Source organism: Pimephales promelas, chromosome 24 (genome assembly GCF_988280905.1).
Source record: "Pimephales promelas chromosome 24, fPimPro1.hap1.1, whole genome shotgun sequence".
NCBI lineage: Eukaryota > Metazoa > Chordata > Actinopteri > Cypriniformes > Leuciscidae > Pimephales > Pimephales promelas.
Window position 1 is genome coordinate 11,580,745 of NC_142792.1, and position 16,175 is coordinate 11,596,919.

General features: G+C 36.6%; 4 protein-coding genes across 5 annotated transcripts in view; 1 reads left to right on the top strand and 3 right to left on the bottom strand.

Moving 5' to 3' along the window:
* lin7a (lin-7 homolog A (C. elegans)) overlaps positions 1-555 on the top strand; it is a 38,775-nt gene extending 38,220 nt beyond the window's left edge. Inside the window, exon 6 of one of the 2 annotated variants that reach the window (XM_089126828.1) lies at positions 49-218. In XM_089126828.1, coding sequence (XP_088982954.1) covers positions 49-73 — 25 coding nt within the window. In that variant the 3' untranslated portion in view covers positions 74-218. Of the gene's footprint in view, positions 1-48 lie in introns of both variants that reach the window. The other variant, XM_039663435.2, reaches the window with a different exon arrangement.
* A 5,948-nt stretch (positions 556-6,503) lies between these two features.
* On the bottom strand, positions 6,504-6,879 carry myf5 (myogenic factor 5). The gene is made up of 2 exons (XM_039663421.2): positions 6,804-6,879; positions 6,504-6,712 (listed from the first exon to the last, which is right to left on the bottom strand). Exons 1-2 carry the CDS (start codon positions 6,847-6,849, stop codon positions 6,519-6,521), a joined length of 240 nt encoding a protein of 79 aa, XP_039519355.2. The 5' UTR covers positions 6,850-6,879; the 3' UTR covers positions 6,504-6,518.
* Positions 6,880-8,306: 1,427 nt separating this feature from the next.
* LOC148965177 (myogenic factor 5-like) lies at positions 8,307-8,810 on the bottom strand. Its single transcript, XM_089127316.1, has one exon. The coding sequence runs from the start codon at positions 8,796-8,798 to the stop codon at positions 8,307-8,309; it is 492 nt and encodes a 163-aa protein (XP_088983442.1). The 5' UTR covers positions 8,799-8,810.
* Positions 8,811-13,551: 4,741 nt separating this feature from the next.
* myf6 (myogenic factor 6) lies at positions 13,552-15,749 on the bottom strand. Its single transcript, XM_039663410.2, has 3 exons — positions 14,837-15,749; positions 14,575-14,668; positions 13,552-14,138 (listed from the first exon to the last, which is right to left on the bottom strand). Exons 1-3 carry the CDS (start codon positions 15,344-15,346, stop codon positions 14,023-14,025), a joined length of 720 nt encoding a protein of 239 aa, XP_039519344.2. The 5' UTR covers positions 15,347-15,749; the 3' UTR covers positions 13,552-14,022.
* Positions 15,750-16,175: the final 426 nt, after the last annotated feature.

Consider the following 16,175-nt stretch of genomic DNA (forward strand, 5'->3'; position numbering starts at 1 on the left):
CTATTAACATAATCGTCTCTCAGCTTTTGTCCTTTTGGTTTTTCACAGGCTGTTCCAAAAGAAGAAAAAGTAGAGGACACTGGGTGAGACTTAATCTCACTGACGTGATGTAAGGAGGTCCGAGAGATCTCGGAAGAGGAACCTTACTGTTCTCCAGTGAAGACTATCCTCTTTCAGTCAACTACCTACAACTCAAAAAGGTTGAAAACTCCATGATCTGTGTTCCAAATCGGTGCTTGGAAAAATGTGGCATGATGTCATAGAGAAAGACTAGCACTGAGTACATTGTTTTACTCTTACTTGTTCATATTTCAGTTGTCTGGAACCAATCGCAAGTTGTGACCCTCTTAAAAAAGTCCCTATTGTAGTTTAGTGACAATGTGATAAAGCGTTCATCAATTTTATTTATTTTTTTCATTATGTTTTTGTTGCCACAGCGTTGTACAGTAACGAAGGGTGCTGGTGTCTCTGTGAAAAGAAAGCAGTTTTTATGTCAGTAGTCCATAATTGGATAACACTGAGGTATTTTATACCATATTGTAGCAAGGAATATTTTGTAAAGAAAGTAGATTTAGCATAGCAATAACACTTGTTTTGTCGTATTCTACTGTCAAAGTATGGGTAAAAAGTGAACTTTAAGCGTAGAAGATTCGTCTTACAAGGGTAAAGTTACTATAAAACTGTATCTTATGCACCATGTGACATAAGTCAGACTAAACCATAAAAACCATTTGCACAGAATTTTCGTATGATATCACTGTATCACAGTGCCATTGACAGAGATTATTACAGAAATTTGGCATATTGTATGGTGGGCATATTTAAAGGAAAAGTCTGTAATTTTTGCAAAACAATCTCTGATCCTATGTTAATATACAAATTTAACCATAAGTAAAAATATAAACACTGCATTGGTATATTAGAAGACTGCATACACTATTTGTTTGCGCATCCAACCAATAGTGTGGTTTTAGGTCTGGACTTCATGTTTGGAAACCAATGGCATAAAGGGAGTGTTTTGGAAACCTGTTTGAAAGTAGTCCTTATTTTCGCAATTTTGTTTTGTGGAAAAGTTGTGCGAAAATTACACACTTGACCTTTAACAGGTCCTGCATGATAACAGCTGTACAGTTTTGATGCGGTTTTATGGTTGTGATGTCACTAGTCCTGAAATTAAAATCAAATTCAGAAAATTCTATTTAAGTTCAGACATAGTTCATAATATATATGAAAATATTTACTTTGAAGACAAACAGAATGTCAAACACAGATACATGATATCTACAAAGGTAAATTTTAACAGTATTTTGTTATGTTAAAGTTCTATTTTCAAGTTTATTATCTTAGATAAAGATTGTTTTAAAAGATTTGAAAGATTTTTTTGTGGTGTTCACATAAACGACCACCTCATTCACTAGAAACATTTTAACATTGACAATCAATTTAAAAAGCAAGAGTTAATCTACTACATTTTGTTTTATTTTCTAAAAAATGTTATTGCATTTTTATTTCACGACTTCTTTCCCTTAACTCAAGCCGTCAAAAGATGGCAAAATGTCTATCCATTGCAGCGCTAGTTGTACTGTTAGTTGAAGTCATATAGAAGCAAAACTGTAAATCAGCAAGTAGTTGATAACCACCACCAGTAATCAAAGGTAAAATTGTATCTGTGTTATTGTAATTTGGTTTGATGGTTTTCCTGACGTAAGACTTTGGTAGATACTTAAATTAGTTCCTTTGTTGGTTGGTTTTTGAGTAATCTCAGACTGTGGGTAACATGTAAACGTGTCATCCTAATAGACAAAATCAAGCCAAGTTGATTTGTTCCTTGATTGTCAATCAATTCATTTTAATGTATTCTCTTCCCTTTTATATGTTTACTTACAGACTTTCCTATTAATGACTTGCATTTTTGAGGCTAGACAAGCTGATCTTATTATACATTGAAAAAAATACCGAGTGATATGCAATTGTTATACATATTATATTTGTATAAATAAATAAATATATGTGCGTGTGTTGAAAGCTTTGAATCTTTGTTTCTTAAGTACATAGAAACCATCCAGAACACCCTAGTGAACGTATAGAAACTTGCTTACAACCACTTGGAACACTTTAGCATATATTGTATATTGCAACATCCTGGTGACCAATCAACACAGTTCAATAAACAAGAAGCTAATATCATGTAATTACATTTTAGACACAAACTGTCTGTCTCTTTTTAGTCTGCCATCAAAAACAGCTGCAAACCACAGCAGAATGTGTTGGTGTTAGTGATGTGTCTGTGCATTTAAATGAATCATTTGGCTTTCTTCATGCATAGAAGACTTTTAGTCAAGACTTCTTCAAGTCTTCTTCTATCCAAAGACAACCAGATGATGAAACAATGTTTAACAGAGATTGAACTCTGAAAGCTGCAGTGAAATTCTTTTACACTCATCAAGCATCCAATGGACTTACAAATGTAATATTCTCTGGCAGAAAATCTGAGCAAAATCCTGACAACAACAGATTATATCCATTGGAAAACCCTGAAACTTTTCTAAAATATTTTATTTATCACTAACAAGGGTAGCCTATACCCAAGGCAGCACATAGATTTACTTGGATCAAAGAGGATTTGCACTTGGAATTGTAGGTCTGGTGAATTTTAAATCAGAGCTTTATATCTAAACCTGTGGGATATCAGTAAGTTACACTTTTGTGTTTCATCTCTGTGTTAAACTAGGTAAAACATGAATAGGCCTAACGTTACTTAAAAAAAAAACGTTCATGTCCATACTGCCTCATCACTTGGACAATTTAAAAAATAGATTTACAGGCCTATAATAAGTAGGAATGAATAAAATCCCTTTTTGTTTTCTTTAAAGTTTGCTTTGCTCTAAAATATTTCAATGGATAGAAATTGAGAAGTAGCCTAAAAAACAATAAACAAAATGAATCATGAAAAAGAAAATTAAGATACGAGAACGTTTTATTCAGAGGACTAAATCTCTTCAAGAAGGCCCCTTTTAATAGAGTCCTTCAGTGAAGGGCACCGCCGATAGGCGCTTAATTTTACAAACTAGCTATCAGGAAAATTAACAAGTTACCCCCTAAAAATTGACAATTTGTAGTTTATTTATCAAATCCCAAGAGATACAGATGAAATAAATGTGCATTAAAGAAGCAAAAATGTTATCCCATGTCCAACATATCAAGTTTCAACAACTGTTCAATAAATAAAACGTTAATATAGAGCAACTTACAGTTTAGATACAAGTCCGGTTCTTTCTCTATTTTTGCTGCGCCAACGTCCCAAACAGCTAAATCACCCGTCGAGTCCCCGAGAAACCGATGGCGTTTGTTGTAGTAACGTTAGCCCACGACCTTTTACTGTTTATGCCCAAAACCAAGTAATTCACTCATCAGAGTATGAGTCATTTTTTAAGGAATCGTCTGTTTGAGTGATTCAATGACTCGCTCAATACACAAGCCAATCCTCGCCATTAGCTACTAACTGACATAACTTTGTAACCTGCAGAAAGTGTTATTTAAATTCTCCACCGTCCAATTTATTTTCTCTTCTAGAAAATTAGATTGTTAGCATGGTATGCTAAATAAGTAATATAGCCTACTAATAGAAGTTACTTCAGATAACCTCTTCACATCTGAAATCTTAATTTAAAAAAGTTTCTTCTGTACAAACTACATTTAATTCAGCTGCCTATGACATTTTAAAACCTGACAGACTAAAAAATGGTATGATCAATAAGTTATGACAACAAATGTTTTTACATTGCTTTAACTCACCAAAATAATTCATCAACTTTTTTTGTTTGTTGATTCATCTCATTTTTAAGTCAGTTTAATATAATTTAATTAGAAGTGACTTAAACATCCAAGTTGGTTGTATTTAACTCTTTTTACAGTGTAAAAGGCCTTTTTTTGCCATTGTGTATGCACTTGAGAAAACACTACACTCTAGTGGTCAAAGCTCTTAAGTGCATTGTTGTCAATGAAGATTGTCATTTCAACTATATATATTTTTTCCCTAGAGAATGAGTGTAATTTCTTTCTCTTTTTTTGTCAAGACATTAAGATAATGACTCTCTCTCTCTCTCTCTCTCTCTCTCTCTCTCTCTCTCTCTCTCTCTCTCTCTCTCTCTCTCTCTCTCTCTCTCACACACACACACACATACACACACACACACACACACACACACACACAATAATAAAAAAAAAAATTTTTAAGTGAAAAAGTCACCTTTTATGGCCTATAATGAAAAGCTTTTAACATGAGCATTCAGAGCATACTATGCTATTTAATCCATTGAATGTTCAAATCTTTTAAAGGGTTAATAATAAATCCAATATATGAGTCATTTAACGGATTATAGTAGAGCTTTATCCATGAATATTTCCTGCATTGCATTTGGAGTTAGCCAGGTGGGCGACAGGATTGCTTACTGAAATTGAATCTACTGTACTTAAGGCGCTTTGAAAGATTCTCAGCGAAAGATCCACTAATGCATTATTGAAACTCTTTACGAGAGCAAAATTGGCTCAAGAGACTGAATAGGCACCTATTAAAATGTGAAAGTAGCTACTTTAATGGGAGTTGCAAATTGTTGTTGTTGTTTTTTTGTTTTGTTTTGTTTGCTTGAAGGTTGTTTTCTAATTTGATTCACTAACAAGAACACTAGGAGTGAGCAGATATGCTCAAAAACATTGCTTTTATGAATGCACACAGTCATGCCATAACTCTAAAAAATGTGGATGAGGGGTAGAATTTAATTTACTGTGTATTTTTCATGTTTTATTAATTTATCTTTACACCCAAAGTGTACAAGATGTATTTGTTGGTTTAACTTAAAAAAGTAACCAGGTTGCCTAAAAAAGTTGACTTAATTGAAATGAAAAAATTAGTTAATGCAGTGAGGGAGATTAGTTTAATAGATTGGTTTAATAAATAGAAACTCAAAATATTATGTCAAAACCACATTAATTAGAAACTAAAAATAGTATGTTATCTTAACCACATTATCTAAGTTGATTTGAAAAAAGATAAAAAAAAAAGTTGTGATTACAAATCATGAAAAAAATAGTTTACAGTGCATAAAGTCTTATGCCACTGAAGTCTAAGGATGTAAAAAAAATAGTAATAGTACACACATAAACATTGATTATAGTAAAGTTCACTCTCTGAGTGTTTTTTGTTTGTTTGTTTGTTTGTTTGTTTGTTTGTTTAATTGCATCAAATTTAAATCACCACTGTTACTTGATAACACTGTATATGATGGGCACATTAATATAGGACGCTTTTGCAAAAGCGTAAATATCCAACGCACATGGCACCCTTTAACGTCTAATGAGACGCTTCGGTAAATGGTTAAGTTTAGGTATGGTGTAGGGTAAGGGTTAGACCACTAGGGGGCGCCTTCTGCCCAAATATATCTGCGTCTCATTTCACGTTAAAGGGTGCCATGTGCGTTGGATATTTACGCTTTTGCAAAAGCGTCTTATATGGCGCTTTGGGATGAGAACGCGTTGTCACAAAATAATACTTGTGTAGATTAAAAAGGGGAAACAACTTGACCAACTAATGCATCTTACCAATATTGTGAGAAATAATGAAATTAAACAAATTCTTTCTTTTGTGCAAAGACTCTCTTTCTACCTCTCTCTCTTTCTCCCTCTCTCTCCATCCCTCACACACACATACACACACAAGCAGCACCTTGAAGTGTCAGCATGTGGCCATTTGTTCATGACAATGGTATTAAGAGGGTGTGAATGATGTGTAACATTTGTTACTTAAAAAACAGGCACGCAGAGCTCATTTCCTTTCTCTCTCTCTTTCTTCAACATCCAACTCATCATATTACCAACTGTCCTCCTCCGACAGCCATGATTTTCTAGCAGCTGACAAATGTCAATATTTACTGTGAGACGCAAAAAGCACCCCAGAATTAAATTCCTCATTTTAAATCAAATAGTGACAAACGGTACTATTAAATACAACTTTTTGAGATTTATTATTGGAGAAAAAGTCATTTTATGTGACAATGTGCATTAAATATGACAGAGAAAAACATTACATGAATACAATAACAGTCATTTAAAATTATGTACAATCTTATTTACAAGATGGTGGACAACATCAAGTAGGCCTATACAAAAAAAAAAAATTAAAATAAAAAAAGTACCACAGCGATTATTATTGATAAATAAAACCAATGACAATATAGTTAAGCTACATAGTCAGCCAACACATTAATATCCATTGTTTGTATTTTAATGTGATATATTTGTTTTTGTTTTTTTAAGACAGTTAAGTTAAAGCCTGACGACATAAACCTATAACCAGGCCCAGAAAGAATGCACACATTTTTGTTTGCATTTCAATCATACATTTAAGGGCAAACCTTTGTAATTGTGCTGAATGGAGGTTTGAAATGACTACTTTCTTATTGGTTTCGGGAAGCATTAACAAATGATCCAAAATGAACATGCCCTGTGTGTCTCGCTCCCTCTCACAGGACGTGATAGACTGGTCTGTCGCTGGGACTGTCTGGAGAACTGCACTGGGAATCACTTCCAGTCGGAGAAAGAGCGACCATGTTCTTCATTCCCACTGCAATTCCCGTGTCCACAGAGGACAGCCGGTCCACGATGCTGGACAGACACTGCAAACTAGACGCTCCTGGAGTTCTGGCCACCAGACTAGCTGGATTGATCGAGAAAGATTACATTATTAGTGACACAAAGAACTCCACACATATATATATATATATAAGTTATATAAGTTAATTTCTTACCATTCTGTGCATTAAAGTTGTAGTTATTCCCACAGTTTGGATTCATGTGAGGCCATACAGGACTGTTGCAGTCAACCTTAATGAAGAGCACAAAAAAGTTCCATCAGCATTTACAAATATAAAGCAGTGATCATGGTGCACATGAGACATGGGTTGATTCTGTTGCCCTACAACAACTCGAGCATCACTGGAGCCACGAGCAGAGAATGACTACGCTCCATGCGCTTCACTAGATCTCTTTCTTTCACAGGCTGGTTCCTATGCGAGGGACTCCCACGCTACGCTGGGCTTCAGGCGTGGCGAATTGATTAAGTCAGTGGAAGCCACACCAGTTTGTGCAAGATGACACTTTCTGCGAGTAAATCTCCAGAAAATCCTGGCAGCAGCGCAGCTCATGCAGTCAGTCAGGAATGCGGCACGGCCGTCACTTTCCTGCCAGTCTCTGTTGGCCAGATTTACTGAGGCTTTATTGGGCTATAAAGAGTCCAGTGGGAAAGCCATTGCTATATCCACCTATATAATATCTCAAACCCTGTACTGAGATATGTTGTCATAAATGTTTTGTGAATCAACATCTCACATCGTTTGTACCATTGCTGTTTGACTTCTTGTCTTCATTCGTGTAGAACACGTCTAAATCTCAATGACAGGTCTACTCTATTAAAGTTTTACTATAACTCATCAACTTGCTCGGAGCAATTACGTCTAGAAGTCTTGGCCTTGTCAACAAATGACTAGCAATCTTTTCTAAACGGACATGCCTCGCTTACAAAAGTATGTTCTCGAATAAATAAACACTAGATACCCTGTAAAAAATTATAGTCAGGTAACCTAAAAATGTGTTACATGTGGTAACATCTAAATTACTTTTTTATATAGCTAGGCTATTGAAGTCTTTGTCAACAAACGATTAGCAAAAATATTAGCATCAAGCTAAATTAGCAAAACTACATTGCACTTACTACATTATGAGAACCAAATCAAAGAATATGCCCCCAAGTATGGCCTATATAAACATCATAAAAACATAAACATAATGTTCATCTGTGCGTCGTTCGCAAATGTGCATTGAGAAGAAAACCTGCATATTGCTGAGCAAGAGCGCATCAAAACAGACACAACTAAGATCAGCAATTTAATAAACTCTGTTAATTTTTTACCAAATATCAACCCGGTATGTTGCAACATACCACATCTACTGTAAGTTCCCTGACAAACGGCAGTAAGTTTATATCTCAGCATATAAGAAGAGCCAGATGTTGGCAGCAATTTATCGTTGTCGTGCTGAGAGTGAGGCAACCCTGACTCCATTTGAGGGATAAAATCCCCTGTGTGCTTTTGACATAAAATATGTCGATGAAAACATGGAGAGACGAGTACAATGACCTTGTCTGAATACAGACAAAAAGATGAAAGCCTCAAAACTATACACTGAAAAGGCCTTTTCTGAGTTTTTGGGCCCTGACCTAGGAAAGTTTTTGTAGCCTTTCAATATGATGTCTCTCAATGTGAAGCCCACAGTAGCGTAAGAGTAATATTTACCATGCTTTCAGAACAGCTCGAGGAGGGGCTGGCAGGCTCAGAGCTGCTCTCCATAGGCAGGCTGTAGTAGTTTTCCACCTGTTCCCTTAGCAGGTCCTGAAGGCTCTCGATGTACTGGATGGCGTTCCTCAGGATCTCCACCTTGGGAAGACGCTGGCTGGGGTTTGCCGAGGTGCATCGTCGTAGTGCCTCAAACGCGTGGTTCACCTTCTTCAGCCTGCGGCGTTCCCTCATAGTGGCGGCTCTCCGGCGGTCCACCGTACTGGACTTGCGCTTACAAGCTTTGCAAGCCCACTGCAGACAGTGACCCGGCTGGTGCGGAGCACCGGGGGCCCGGACGTGCTCGTCCTCCTCAGACCCGGTCAGTTCCCCTCCGGGGCCGAAGTCCAAATCTTCAGGGGACGAGGCACAGGTGCTGTCGTAGAAGATCTGGGATGTGGAGAATACGTCCATGATTGGTGTGGTGTAGGAGATCTGACCTCTGAGGGATGTGGTTTCTCTGGTGCCATACGGCCCTTCTTATATACCGGGGCCCACACTGGTCAGCCCTAATGACCGTGCCCCATTGGCCAAGGCAGGGCTCAGCGACCCCCCTTCCCTCACCACCCAGACCCAACACCCCTACTGAGTTTCCCACATCTGTAGGGGTGGTTTCTCACTCAGTTCAACAGCGTGACGGTCATTACAAGAGGGAATTATCATCAATAAACATTCATGTGCAGAAACTCTTGCTTTAGAAGTCCACATTAGATCTTACTTTACTTTGAAAGGTTTTTTTGCACTTTAATTGTGGAACATGCAGATTTGAACTTACTCACATTTTGTCCTGCATTGTGTCCAAGACTTGTAAGATTATTGACAATTGAGTGCATTTATATGCACATATTTGTCAATACTCTTATAGACTTTTAATATGCTGCATGGGGCCCCTGAAGAAATGATGCATTCAAAATTAAACCAAAAACAATATATGTCATTTTATTACTTTTTGACTACCTCAAAACGAAATGGTCAAGAATGAATCCAGTGTTTTGCTAGCTAGTGTTACGCTTGAGAATGAGCAGCGTTGCAGATGCGGCCCAGCTGTAAGGGCTGGTGTAGCGTTTCAGAGGCACACACTCACACAGATAAACAACTCAAGATCCGGACAGTGGATGAAGGTGTCAGAGCCAGCGTGTCCATGTTAGTTAACGCTCATTAAATTTCTAAGTAGCTCATTAGCGACTGTGTGGCAAGATTTCTGCTTCTTTTTGCTATTCAGAACGTTGTACTAAAAGTATTTTAAACTACATTTTACATAAACATACTAAAATAAATTTGTCACATGACATGACTATAAATGAAGACTCTACATAAAAAAAACAAAAAAACTTTCTGACCTAAAATCAGAATTTTGAAGAAAGTAGTGACTGAATTGTCTATTCTGCATCTGTAAAAATAATGATTTTGTGACATTTATATGTATATTTTAATATATGTATATAGGTTATTCGTGAATTCAGGCAAGTTTTCAATCCCAGATGATATTTTTTTAAAGAAACTATTATTCTATTTTTAATTTGTAAATTAAATCAAAAATTTGTTTCTTAACTATACCCTTTCCCCTGCCCAAACTTTTGTTAACCTCCACAATAAATCATTACTAAAAAAAAAAAATACTTTGCAAATTAAGGATTTTTATAAAGCCTTAAAAACAAGGATTCAGTTTTAAAATTGATTACAAACTTTTTTTTTTTGCTTTTCTCAAAGACCTGAAATAATTGACTGCTGACTATCCAGCTATCCAAAAACTGAAAAATGTCACTACCATCACACACAATTAGAAATCCATCATTAAAATGTATACCAGAATCCCTTATTGCTGAACAAGGCCATGACCATGCCTATACAGACTGTATTTATCATCTGAGTGTGTACTGTAGGCAATGTTTGAGAAAAAAAATCAATTTGGGTAAATTTATTTGCAAAACAGCTTTTTGGATTATATATTTTTTTATTTAATCCACTTCAAATGACGTCAATAATAACGCTTACAAATGGTACATAAAGGCAGTTGCGCAATAAAAACACAGTTTATAACCGCAACACAGATCAAGTGTCTTAAAATCCCCGTCTATTGCTGTATAGAGGTCATTACTCGAGCCATCAGTGTTGACAGCTAATAAAGATACAATGCGGATATTTCTCACAACGTGCTAAAACGTTTGGCCTCTCTAGTGTCTGGGAACCCTGCGCACCTAAGAAAACACGGAGAGCCGGTGTAGATTGTATTGCGCACAGCTGAAGAAGACATTGAAGACATTGGCAAGGGATAATCCTGTTTAGCTGTCGTTCAGATCAAAGACAATTGACTGTTAACAACATGGACAACGAGAAAACCTGACAGCAGTCGATAACTGAGTCCAACTTAGATTGCGTAAGCATATGGCGAGCGCGCAAAGGTCCCTGAGACGGCTGTGATGAGTGAGCGCACAAACCTGCTCTCAGATTTGGGAACGTTGCGATGTGATGTCTCTGGGGAACTTCAGGGCTTTTCTCAGGGTTGTTGTCAAGGGTCAGGAACTGTGTTAAGTGTAGGGCAGAGGGTGAGCGTTAATGTTTCTTTCCTGTTCGGGCTCTCTCATACAAGTGTTTGTTAAGAATAATCGTGCAATTCAAATTATATGTTATTTGATTTACAGTATTTACTGCCCACTTCATTTCGAACTTCATTTTCCCTCACATCTACTGACTATAGCCACCGTGACAATGATGTTATGATTTTATAGTTGCATACACTGAAGGAAAATTCCGATTCCTCCAGCCTCTTGTTATTTTTCTCCAGCCTCCTGTTGCCTGCCAAGACCGGCCATTGGCTGCACTTTTTCCGTAAGCAATAACAGTATCATATTTGATCACATGATCAGTTGGTGTGATTGGCAACAGCATTTGTCTGGCAGCTAGAGGAAGTGTTCTGTATAAGCTCCAGTGATGTGGGATATCAAAATGGCTCCATAACTGGGCATTCAAAGGAATGTCAGTAAATCTTTTCCAAAACATGTCTTCAGTCCTTTAGCCCTATAGTAGTTCCAGACCTCATTACTACCTCAACAAAATCATGAGGACTTTGCTTTAATCATGATAGATAGATAGATAGATAGATAGATAGATAGATAGATAGATAGATAGATAGATAGATAGATAGATAGATAGATAGATAGATAGATAGATAGATAGATAGATAGATAGATAGATAGATAGATATAAATGAATCAAATGTTCAAATAAGTTATATTATAGTTTGTGTCCATTTCTATTTCTGATTCGGAATTTTATTTGAAGCATCCACAGAAAGCTGATGCTTAAACAGTCTCTCGAGCCCTCTGTGGGATAAAATGTTCCTCTGGGATAATTCCCAGATGGCATGATGTTAGAATCACATTCATTGTTCCTCCCTTTGATGGTAACTTATGACACAATTATAGTTGTTATGTATTTCAGAGTATGTTCATATGCAAATCAAGTCATAAATCTGTCAAGATCTTTCAAATTTGATTGTTCTCTCTCCTGAAGGAGTCGGGCATCATGATAAAGAAAGAACCCAAATAAAATCGCACCATCTCTGAGATCCTATTAAAACAACACTGTAGACAGAGCTATCTGGTTACAGTCTGGCTTACTAAGCGGAGAGCAATAAATCTCTTTGAAGTGTCCCAATCTTAATGCCATATAACTTATCAGACAATCACCCGAAGTGTGCAGTTGCCAAAGCATTGTTTATACTGAAGTATTATTAATGTTATACCGTTAATGTCAAATAACATGCTGATATTTATATTTAAACATATTTTGCTTAATATTCAATAAAAAAAACATTGTGTTATAACTTTTCATCAAATTATCTTAAAAAAGTGCATCATGGTTTCCACAAAAATATGAAGTAGCACAACATGGATAACATTGATATCACTATATTAGAATGATTTCTGAAGAATCATGTGACTCTGGAGACTGGAGTAATGTTGCTGAAAATTCAGCTTTGAATCACAGAAATAAATGTCATTTTTCAATAAATGCCAATACAAATCATTTATTTTAAATTGTAATAATATTTCACTGTATTTTTGATCAAATAAATACATGAGGGAGCATATCGAGACTTCTTTCAAAATGGTAATGCACATGCAAATAATTTTAATCAGATTTTTGAAGTGATATTAAAAATCCAGACGTAATAAGTGTGCATCGTATTTTCCATTTTTCTGGAGGATCGCATACTGAATTGACTCTTTACGGTCTTGTTTCCCAGATGTGCAGGTCACTGGTCATTCCGAGTCATTTGAGAGTTTGAGTACATAAGTTAACTCGTGTCTGTGATGAGGTCAAAGGTGGTAGTGTGTTAAATGGAAAGATCAGAGAGCCGGTCCTGACACACAGCACGCTGTGCAAGATGGAAATGCCGCAGTGGATCATGGGAACACCAGCAAATCAACTCTACCGATGGATAATTGCCAAACACACACACATTCACACTTACAAATTAAACCTGACCAATGAATGCAATGCAACCCAATGCTCAATGCTTCACCCAAGGGGAAAACCCTCACAGACTCATGTAACATTATGATAGCTGTCATGTTGCTTACAGCTTTGAAATATTTTCCCCTGACCAACCTTCTACTTCTGATCATGAGTATAGACGGTGGGTTTCATTGCAGCCAATCCTGAGTCCGGCCCTGCCAGCTGGAACTAACAGGCAAGGCCAGGGCTATTTCAGGGCCAGTCATACTTTAACACTCCGTTAATGCTCGTAAATCTGGGAGAGCTGCTGGCTTGTCTGGTCAAGGCTTCTGCTGGAATACGGAGGAGTTTTAATTCAATGGCTGTAATGAGGACATTTGGTGACCAGCCATCATTGCGAGCCATACATGCCTGTTCCCTTCAGCTTGGGACCTTTAAGTAAATGTTACGACTCGAAATAGATTCAACTGAACAAGTATGAAGATTTTACATCGGTGGTAAATTCATTTAAAGCTTATGGTAAAATCACAAGGGAATGTTTCTCAAAAACACAAAATCTCTGGAAAAAATGATTAAAAACTGTAATCAAATAAGTATGTTTAGATAATAGATAGATAATTGTAAATCAAATAAATGTATTTTTTTTATATATATAAATAAATAAAAATAACAACATGGATTTTTTTTTTATACGTTTAATGTTGGAATCATATCCAGTAGTCATCAAGTGCTCTTTCTTTCTTGTTCATTTATAAAATAATTTAAGAAACAGCAATAAATACACAATATGTACATTTTAGGAAGACCTTGACCGGAATCATTTCGCTGATATTAATGACCCTTAATTTAACCTGGAATTACCTGCAGAAACTACACTGAATGGTCAATTATAAAAATAAATGGAACACTTCATAATGACATTTTCATTACTAACATTTGCAATGTAATAAAAACATGATATTATTATACAATGCATAACAGATCACATTGGTTACATTAAATTAGATAGCCTGGAAATTATATGAATATTTTACATTTTCTTTTAGATCGCATTATATAAAGATGTTTGTTAATGACTTATTTATGAAAGTGTGGCCTAATACATTATTAATACAAGATTTACACTAGCTCATGGAAATAAATAAAAGTCGGAAATGTGAGGTGGGATTCTTGAGGTTCACTTTTCTGAGGTCTGGTCGGGACATCGAGCGTTCGTCTCTTCAGTGGAAATGCTGTCAACAATCGAGGAGAGGCGACGAAGGCTGCTGGATGCTGAAGACTCCACTGCTGCTCCTGGGACACACAGAAATGGATCATGTTTGCTTCGAGAAACAAGCGTATAGAAAATGTCACGAAATGATGCAGTGAGATTTAGCTATAGGAAATTACAGAAAATCAATTACACACGGGGATTTATGAATGAAGCATTTCGCACATTTAGAGAATTACGCACAGACAGGAACGAAATTATGCAAACACAATTACGCACAAAATCAAAACGCACTACACCGACACTGTAAATGAGAAAATCCATTTTGAATTATTTTATAGCATTTTTTACGAGAACATGAGGTTGAGATTATTGTTGCTGTAGTTTTTAGGGCGCAATCATGCGCAAATAAATAGGCTTCTACTCGCAGACCATTACGCACATCATGGATCATGGAACATTAATAACCAGCAATTTAAGACCGAAATCAAAACCTTAAAAAATTTTCTCGGTACCAACCTTCTCTGTGACCGGCCATCGGGGAGTTGGAATGATCTGGATTCCCCTGCCAGCTCTGGCAGGTCTTTTTCCAATGATACTCATTGGGAGCCACCTGAACAGGCAATCATGATGGTAAACATTAATATTAGCCTACTCTTCATTTTTAATTTTAGAAATTCATATCAATAATCATTAGTTGGAAGCAGACATGTGGCACCACGTGGATCCAGCTGCTGCCAGAGCACATGGATCGGTCGTATTGGCTTGGATATGTTCTTACATGGTTTTCTTTCACGTTGTATGTGTAAGGGTCATTGTCAGAGTTCTGTTCTTGCTCATCCAGCGAATGCAACAGGTCCTGCAGTTTCTCGATGTAGCTTATTGCGCTGCGTAAAATCTCCACTTTGGGCAGCCTCTGGTTCGGATTGGGCACCGTCTTTTTCTTTAACGCGTCAAACGCCTCGTTGATCTTTTTGAGCCGCCTTCTCTCTCTCAGAGTCGCGGCCTTCCGCCGGTCAGTGGGGGCAGATTTTCTTTTGCAGATCTTGCAAGCCCACATGAGACACTGACCATCGCAGTGCGACTGGAGTCCCGGCGGCGCGAGGACGTGTTCCTCTCCGCTGCTCTCGCACCCTGTCTCGGACGGGACCGGATCCTGTCCCGTGGACAAAGGGCTGTCATTACCCTCATAGAGTGGGGACACTCCTGGCATATCCAACGTCCCATGGTCCCCCTCAAGATAACGTAAATCGTTGAAAAAATAAGTGTTGGTCTCAAACAGGTCCATCATGTTGTTGTAGGCTGTTTTGACAGTAAGACTGTTGGCATTTAAATAGCCCTGTGACACAAGTCAGGGGACTTAAATATAGAATGTGAAATTCTATCCAGTGCTTAGCTGTTGCAGGGCTTCAGACTCATTTCAATAGGCCTTCATGAATACAGGAGTCCGAGTGAGAAATAAAGGCGACATTACATTGTCCATGCTACACAATATGCATGTAGCCAAACTAACTTTTTTTATATGGGACAGTCTGCAACATATATAGTATATAGTATATATATAGTAGCCTAATCAATATATAGTAATGTGCTGGAGAAAACTGGAGTCGGTGAGGATCTAAATGCAGGGTTTTTAATAAAGTAATACATATAATATATATATAAATTTTGAAATATTATTACAATTTAAAATTATACCAATTATAACTTTTATCTATTTGAATATAGCCTACTTCAAAATATAATTTATTTTTCAGCATAATTACTTCCAGCATGTTCCTTCATAAATCAATATGGTGATTTGATACTCAGTTATTATTAATGTTGTGCTGCTTATCTTTTTTTTAGTGATACTTTTTTCAGAATTCATTGAATAAAAAGTTAAAAAGAACAGCATTTATTCTAAATAGTTTTTTTCTTTTACAGTAACAATATAAATCTTGACTATCACTTTTTTATCAATTTCACACATCCTTACTGAATAAAAGTATTAATTTCTTAAAAAAAGACTGCCCCCAAACTTTTGAACAGTGTATTTTGTTACAAAAGATTTCTATTTTAAATAAATGCTGTTCTTTTTTACTTTTTTTTATTCATCCAAGAATCCTGAAAAAAAGCAT